The 8,797-nt window shown below is 45.6% G+C and overlaps 1 protein-coding gene across 4 annotated transcripts in view; it reads left to right on the forward strand.

Annotated features, from left to right (window-relative positions):
* Positions 1-8,797, forward strand: part of UBE3B (ubiquitin protein ligase E3B) — a 34,929-nt gene extending 26,132 nt beyond the window's left edge. For all 4 annotated transcript variants that reach the window (XM_048821497.2, XM_048821499.2, XM_048821498.2 and 1 more), the window contains exons 25-29: positions 1,989-2,047; positions 3,855-4,037; positions 4,496-4,607; positions 5,272-5,364; positions 5,923-8,797. In XM_048821497.2, coding sequence (XP_048677454.1) covers positions 1,989-2,047; positions 3,855-4,037; positions 4,496-4,607; positions 5,272-5,364; positions 5,923-6,114 — 639 coding nt within the window. In that variant the 3' untranslated portion in view covers positions 6,115-8,797. The remainder of the gene's footprint in view (positions 1-1,988; positions 2,048-3,854; positions 4,038-4,495; positions 4,608-5,271; positions 5,365-5,922) is intronic.

The raw sequence follows: 8,797 nt of genomic DNA on the forward strand, positions 1-8,797 counted from the left end.
CTCTACATGGAATATTCTCAGTGTTTTCCCAAGAGGTGTTTGTGATTGTCTAGAATCAACCACTTTTTCCAAGTTTTGTTTGCATAGCTGCTTGATAACGTGAGGTGCACTTTGTTCTGTTATACTTCTCCTTTGGATTCTTACAGGCTGTTTCAGATCTGTAATGCAGATACTCCAAAGGGGTCATTTTCAGTTGCTTCTAAATTTGTTAGCCTTGTACTTCTGTGGCTGAAATATGGCAGGCTTGTTCCCGGTCTGAAAGTGAATTTTGGAAAGTGTGATCCAGAAGGATTCCCCCAGTTTGAAGAAACAATCGAGTAGAAAAAGAGAGACTTTTTCCTTTGTATACTTTTTTATTTAGCAAGTTTTGGGTGTAAAGTTGAAATTTGGCAGGGAGATGGTGGTCACTAGGTTGCACCCATGCCTTTTTGGTGGTTTGTTGAAAACTGGTTATAATATCAGTTGTTAAAAGTTTTTGGGTTTTTTTAAATCACTTTGAACCTGTGCACTGGATTTTGTAGTGCGGCTTCTTACTGGACTGCCGGTGGTGCAGTGATGCTGCCCGCCGTGTTTAGTTTAGTAACATTCATTGACAATACTTTGTCTTTCCCTAAGATTAGTGAAGGGGAATGGAGAGGAAACAGGACTGCAAAGCAGTCTTGCTCCTTTAGTGTGAGAGAAGGTAGATGGGTGCATGCGGAAGGAGGTGGGCGCTGTTCCTTCCACCTGCTATGGAAAGGTGTGCATGGTAGGAGGCCTTTTGTGCCTGTTGCATAGTACAGAGTGCTCTGCTGCTGCCTAGCAAATATTTGAACACGATTGAATTTTTTAATTTGTTTTTTCTTATTTTAAAAAATAGTAAATGCCATACAAAATCCCTACATTAAATGAACCTAAGGTTACAAAGTAAAGTATTTGGAAGTCAGAAACAACAAAGTTAAGGTTGCGTGCATAACCTTAACTCTGCCCCCTTGTCTGAGTGCATTATAGTAAAGTCTTATTACATGATCTTTAGCCATTTTTATTTTTCCACCAGACCCAGGCCTCATTCATTTTACACGTTGGACAGAGAATGAGGCAGGGTGTTTCATGAATCCATCTGGGGTCCTGAGAATCTTTGCCTCATTCTCTGCCATTGTGTGACGTGTTGTGAATGAGACTGGGTGTCTGCTGGAAGAGGGGTGATGTTCTTGAAGTTAAAGCCCTGTACTGGGAGCCAGGAGGATCTGGTTCTTTCCTTTTGCCACACTCCCTGTGCGACATTGAGCAAGTCCCTTATTCACTCTCTGCCTCCATTCCCCATCTTTAATATGGAGATAATACTTCCCTACCTCCTCGGGGTGTGACCAGGATAAATTCTTTAGAGTATGTGAAGCTCCCAGATGCTGTGGGGATGAGCCTAAAGAGAGAGGAATGTCCTCTTTTGTCCTCTGCCTGGTGTGGGGTAGACCAGCCATCGGACCAGGCAGTGACTATGGAGGGTAAAAAATGCTGACCAGCAGCCTTCTTCTTCAAATCCTTTCCATCCTGTGCCTTGCAGGCCCAATCCAAAGCCCACAGAACTCAATGGGAGTCTTTTTATTAACTTCCCTGGGCTTTGGAGCAGGGCCTGAATGAGAGGAGGGACCTGCAGAAAAATGTGTGATCCTGGAATTAAGGTGGCTCGTTTCCTGGCTTTTGATGGCTTCGCTTTTCACCTTAAGGTTCTCTTGACTGTGTTTTGTGTGGGTTGCTCATGGTGGGTGGTAATGGAGGAAAGGTGACAAGCTAGCTCCATTGGCAAATTCCCTACAGTTCAGTTTCTGTGTTTGTACTGAACTGAAACGCTGAGTGGGAGTAGAAACGGGATGATTGATTAACATTTACATCCTAATGTTTTATTGTAAAAGTAGGTAATTATTTTATGGTAAGTCCCAGCTTCTGAAAGGCTTCTCTGTCCAGTGAAGTTTTCAGGCAGTAATTAGCAATATCATCATTTCTTCCCTCAGCTTGTTTGCCATGAACTTATTCCTGGAGGGAAGACCATTCCTGTTACCAATGAAAATAAGTAAGTATGGCAATTAGATTTGTAAGGTCACCACTGTAAAATACTTCATTCTGGTTCCTTGGGCTTGCATCTGGAATAGATTGAGATGGATTGGAGTAGAAAGAGCCCATAAATATCTTAATAGAATTTACTGGTTACACTTCATTGGCAGAAATTGTATTCAATTCGATTTGCAAAATAAGAATTGACAATTTACTTTTTGAAACAGCACTTCTGAGGTCAAAGGCACACGGTCCGTGATATTCGTAGGGATTTAATGATGGTTATAGATACAGACAGATGGATTCAAAGCAATTCAGGCACACGGTCTTGAGCACAGAGGGCACAGATGCTCAAAGACACCTTGGAGCAGACAGATTCTCTCAGAATGATAGCATGTGGCAGTTGTATAAAACGCTGTTCTTCAGAAGATGCAGCGATGAATTCAAATGCAGTAGACAGTGGTGCTTAGACACAGGAAATCAGAAGAGACACTGAGCCCTGGAGCTATTTTCACAGATAACTATCTAAAGCTGGCTATCAGATATGTCAGCTGTGAAAGCCTGAAAACCAAGCTCCCCACCTCTTTTGTTCCCCATTCCCCATCTCCCTTCACCAGTTAAATCTCTGTTATGCAGATGTGTGTCTAAACTCTTAATCTGCAGCGTGCTCTCTTTAACAGCAAGTCAGGGCTGTGTCCAACCTGAAGACTCATCTGCCTCGGCTGCACTTTACAATTGCGTGTCCCCAATCTTTGTCTTCCTCTGAGATCAGATCAGTGAGTTCCCATTTGAAAGGAATATCTTTTTGCTTGTCAGAAGGCTGGTCAGGAAGCAAGTCAAAAGTCCTGTGTGTCACTCTGCTCACTACACGCGTAATTTTGAACAAACACACAGAGGCGGCTAGGGAAAGAAAACTGGGGGGAAAAAATGCAATAATGGAGGCAATCCAGAATTGTTCTTGTCGTAGTCTTTGAGTTCGCTTGGGTTAGAAACGTAGCCAAGTTAAGAGGGTTGGTGTCTAATGTGGGCGGGGGAGGGAATGTAAGTAAAATGGCTGGCTGGCTGGATATCTGCAGAGATTGTGTTTCTGGTGGGTTCTGACAGTGCTTCAAACAGACCCCCCTCTTCCCCCCCTTCACTAACTAATGCACCTCGGAAAACTCCTGTTTCAAGGTATTGCTAAATATGGATCCCTTGGGCTCCAAATGAGGGCTCTCCAAAGCAGGCTATATTTGTCCTATGAGTCTCTTGTGGAATCTACAGTGCTTGTAGGAAAATTGTTTTTATGAAAAATAAATAAACCCAGTAGTTCTAAGGAGCTGTTTAACAGCAACTAGATGATGTATGATGAGTGCTTTGACCATGTGCATATTATAAGTGCTCAGGATTATTGGAAGCCCAGTGTCAGTGCTGAGAAGGGCTGTCAGACCCGACAGGATGGGGAAAAGCAGCTGCTGTAAGACTGTACAAATACCCTGCTTCTGCAGGGTATGCACGGACACCCAGATGAAACGATTTTGGGTGTCAGTCATTTGGCTGAAAGAATTGTGGAGAGTTCTGCACAGAAGCTGCTGAGTTGGAAGAAGTCGCCATCTTTTTGTGCCTGCTCACCCATAGGAGTGAAATGTGCTCTGGGAACCTGGTGTACCACCCATTGAAGTCAGTGGTCATGAGTCTTTCCATCGACTTCAGTGAGCCCTGGATCAGGCCCCGCATTCCTTTTAGGCAGTGCATTGTAAACTAGAAAAGTGCCAGGCCAGTGCTACTGTGGTGAGTGTTCTCAACTGCTTGGTGCCTCTGATTTCCCCTCTCCTTACCTTGGACAGAATCAGCTACATCCACCTCATGGCTCATTTTCGGATGCACACGCAGATAAAAAGTCAGACGGCTGCGCTCATTAGTGGCTTCAGGTCGATAATTAAGCCTGAATGGATTCGGATGTTTTCTGCACCTGAGTTACAGCGGCTCATATCTGGTGACAATGCTGAAATTGACCTCGAGGACTTAAAGTAAGTGAGCAATTCAGTCACCTGGTTCTACTATCCAACAGGCCAGTTATGCAGTTAGATAGCAATGTTATTCTGAGGTTTGGTGCATGGAAATTAACTCCATTCCAGCCTTTTATTAACTTCTTCAAATTAAAAGGTAAGGGACAAACTGGATGTCATTTCAGACGAGACTGGAGGAAGTACTAGCAAATAGAGCAAGGGAAGAGTCTTTCCCGGGAGCCAGTACAGGACCGTAGGATTAGAGGGACTTTCATTCTACCCTCTCCGATGCTTTTGAAGAAGTTTGCAATAAAGGGTGGATGTAGGTTTCAGGGAACATGAGCAATTCAAGCCCCTTTTGTGATTAAGCTGTGGATTTAAGCTCTGTCTACAGTGCGATGCAGCCATTCAATAAGCAGGAAGCTGTGAGCTGTCTGGTGTAGTGATGTGTAAGCATGTTGCACTCTGTCCTTCCTCAGGAAACACACTGTATACTATGGTGGCTTCCATGGGAGTCACAGGGTCATTATCTGGCTCTGGGACATCCTAGCCAATGACTTCAGCCCCGAGGAGAGAGCGATGTTTCTAAAGGTAAATGTCTCCTAGCTCCGCTCCTGATAGAGTGCACCCGACCTGTCGCCTTGCGGGGCGGGTGCTGGTCATCTTTCCATTATCATCTGGACAAGCAAAACTGCTCTTTGCACTCATAAACCCCTTCCCCTGAAGCCTTGTCTACACTACCTCGGTAAGTCAACTTAAGTTATGCCACTCCAGTTATGTGAATAGAGACGCTCTCCTGTCGATTTCCCGTACTCTTCATTAGACCCCCTATATCGACACCCACTGCATCGATTGCAGGCCATCTACCGGTAAGTGTAGACATGGCCTGAGTGGCAGAAAGAACAATGAAAGACCTGAGCCCTGGAGTTCTGACACCCTCCTGTTCCCCACACTCCAGTGGAAGGAGGGTTCCTTTAAATGATTTTGTATTGAGGAGAGTATCCTGCTTGGTTATCGCCACTTGTCTCAGGGGAGGAACGACTGATGAGGAGCCGCTGTAACCTGCGGTGGGGAATGAATGCTGCAGACATCAACTCCCAGAGTAGCTTAAATGCAATTTATCATTAGAAAAGCCAGCTGAATGGTGCAGGGCAATGAGCGAACAGTTCCTTTAGAAGACACGTCTGGTTTTAGTTTCCAAGCCATGCTACTCTAATGATCAACGATTGCCAGTCTTTAATCAGGTCTCTTTTAGTTTGTTACCAGCTGCTCCCGGCCTCCGCTTCTGGGCTTTGCCTACCTCAAGCCTCCTTTCTCCATTCGCTGCGTGGAAGTCTCAGATGATCAGGTACGCGGCCAGAATGGATCTGAATAGCACTTCTCCAAGCTTTATGCATTGGAGATCCCCTCCTGAGGCCTTTTACAGAGCTCCTCCCGTCCCTGCCCTGCTTCCACCCCTTCCCTGCAGCAACTAGAAAGCTCCAGTGCATAGAAAGTGTCCTTCAGACAGCGTTCAGGAGACGAGATGAAAACATCCTCACTTTAGTGTGGTGCACTCGGCTCCCCCCATGCCCCTGTTGCCTGCCTGCAGGTTAGTACCTCCCCTTGACTTTGGTGCTCTCCTCCTGCGTCTTTGCTACTGTTGGGTTTTGTGTCCTCTGCAGGGTTAATCCCGGTTGAATTTTCACCAAGGAGAAGTTACCCCTTAGTGCTAGACGGGGCCCTGAGAGACAGGATTACTGGGTTCTGATTCCCCCTGCTTCCGCCACAGGCTTACTGTGTATTACCCTGTGTACCCTGCCTCAGTGTCTCCACTTCTACACCAGGGTAATGCCTCCCTCCTTCATGCTGTGACTCGCTGCACAGTGCTCTGCCAGAGGTAACCTGCCTCTCCCTCTGTTCTCAGGACACAGGTGACACGCTGGGCAGCGTGCTAAGGGGCTTCTTCACCATACGCAAGAAAGAGCCAGGCGGCCGGCTCCCCACCTCTTCTACTTGTTTTAACCTGCTCAAGCTTCCCAACTACAGCAAGAAGAGCATCTTGCGAGAGAAGCTGCGCTATGCCATCAGCATGAACACAGGCTTTGAGCTCTCGTAGCTGCTTTGGCACCTGGGATCGGCTCCAAGAGCTGCTAGCTGACGCCGGACACACGGCCCTTCGTGCAAAGCGGGTGGGTCGGCTCCAAGACAAATATATGCAAATGGTATTAGAGGCTCACAAGGAGAGCTCCCGGGCTAGGCAGCTGTGGGATCTGCCTAGGCTCTCCTGCAGCACTAGGGAAGTGCTGGGTCTCATCCAATACACTTGTAGTCATGTAAACTATTATTTAAAATCAAACCCAGGGAGAGCATTAAAGTAGCATTGAAAACCCCAGTCTGGATCCGGCAGACAGCGTGCTTGGGCTGTGAAGTGGAGTCCAAGCTAGCTGCTGTCGTGCGGGAGGTTTTTTTTCCCCTTTCCTAGGAGATGGCCGAACTCTTTCATTGGGTGGAGGCCATCCTAAGTAAGGCGCTGATGGAAATGTTACTGAAGTACTAGTAGGTTAGCTGGCAGTCTGCTGCATTGACTCTGACAGTTTCCTTAGCTCCTTCTCTCCGGTAAAGCTTTGCAGTGATGACGTCCTGAGGTCCTGTGCACGAGGCAAGGCCGGCGTGCTCATCTCCCGTGAAAACAAACTGCTTGCCCGAGTTTAGAAGCAACAGCCAACACTGGCAGAAAAATGAACCCTCCGCTCTCAAAGACCGTTTCAAAGTGCTGTAGAATAGGAGCTCAAAGAACAGACACAGAGGCTGGAATACAGAGTCCAGTTGCACCTCTGCTGGCTCCTTGCCAATTCTGCGTGTTGGAGGAGAGGGAAGGACCGCTTTCTGCTTTTAAGCAAATTAGAACAAGGTTTAACTTTATTTTACTTTCATCTTACAAGTGACTAGGAAGCACAGTGGCACTTGTATAGTGTTCAACTCTGTCAGTGTCATTAAATGCATCTTCCATGTTCATCTTTAATGCTTGGAATGCATCAAGCTGCCAACAGCCCGTTTTAAAAGGCTTCCGCTGGGAAGTTCGCCTCTTGCTCAGAGATGTAAATTTCATATTTAAGTTTACCATCTCTCTCCCTTATGGAGGTCTCTTCTTTAGCCCATTTGCAACCCAGACTTGGCCTCTCCAAAGCCCACTGAAGTTTGTTTGCCAAACTATTTATTTTTAATATTTTTGGCCTTATTTTATTAGCTTGTGCTCACCTGCTGCATTCAGCTTTTTAGCTGGTGGTTATGAAGAGTCTTTTTCCGGAGGGAGAGAGGGAGTGTGTGTGTGTGTGAGAGAGAGAGAGATTCCCACATGCTGGCCATTTCCACTTTTCTAATGACGAAATACAGACACTGTCCTGTCACACCTCGTTTAGGCCTGCTGCTTTGCACCTGTGCCATTTTACAGCCAGTGTGGATCCTGCCTCAGCCCAGCAGTTCTCCATGTTCCATCGAGAAAGGACGCTGCTTTCTCTCAGGTGTTCCCTGTGCTGCGTGGATTTCTGGAAAGCACAGTCTGCTCTAATGTTCAGGAACATAATTATTTTTATTTAACTTCTTCACTCTGCCTATTGCGACCCTCGTGCCGAGGCTGCCGGCTTCCCCCCTCACCTTCCTTTCCTCCTCTTAGCGTTTGAGGGGTGTGTGTGTTTGTGATTTTAACAAATCCTACTCTGCAATACCTAGGCGGATCCAACGAAAGCATCGCTGTGCGCATCACCCAGCAGCAGATGCTACAATGCAAAGCTACCTCATCTTCAGGATCTTTTCAATAGGTATGAATGGCAGGGAATCCAAACCCAGGCGTGTTTTGCCTAGCACAAATCTCAGCACCAGAATGGTCTCCAGGGTGTTGGGCAGGTCCTCTTAGTCCTTGGTGGGAGACAGAAAGTAGAAAGACCAGAAAATGCTCCCAGCCAGAACCCCTCAAACATGAGCATCCGAATGCCCGACATGTTTTCTGATCTCTCATTTTAATCGAGGTGAATTTCAAGGAAATAAGCCTTCTCTACTTGAGAACTATTGCTGGAAAATGCATCTCAAATCCTCCTGTGTTAGGGACTTTTTTCTGTGTGAACTCTATTCTGTAGGAATGGACTGATCTATTAAAGAAGGAAAAAATGTCTGCTAAGTTGAGTGAATACGGAGAACTTAGAGCAGTAAACACCATTTTTGATTTTGTGTGTAAGTGATCGCTTAACACTTGTTAACCATCATATAGACTGAAAGGCCATGATACTGACCTGTAACAGTTTATTGTAGCTTAAGATATGACGCAATGTCTTTTTTCTTAGATAAACACAGTGTCCAGATAGATCACAAGCCTGAAATTGTTTATTAAACAACAAATCTCTGCTCCCCTTTAAGTTTCCTTTAAAGTTTGGAAATATTGCACTATACAAGACTCTAAATCTATAATTTTGTAGGTAGTGTATCAATTGTGATTGTGTAATAAACTACACACAGCCTGATGGCTATATGGACGATAGCATTTCTCATAAGTAACTGATTTCTGAATGACTTGGAGAGGCTCTATTACATTTGTATTGAGTAGAAGGCTATGAACATGTGACGAGTCCTGCCCTGGATGTCTGTACTTTGCATGTATGTTCTGTGCGGGGAGGGAAAAGGGTTTTGCTATAGGAGATTGAGTTTATTTTTTCTATAGATAAGACTTGATGGTCCTGAGATCCTGGCACGTCCCATGTGTCAAAAATGCAGAAAGATATTAAATAAACCTGACGTGTTGAATAATA

The sequence above is a fragment of the Caretta caretta genome, chromosome 15 (genome assembly GCF_965140235.1).
Source record: "Caretta caretta isolate rCarCar2 chromosome 15, rCarCar1.hap1, whole genome shotgun sequence".
Classification (NCBI taxonomy): domain Eukaryota; kingdom Metazoa; phylum Chordata; order Testudines; family Cheloniidae; genus Caretta; species Caretta caretta.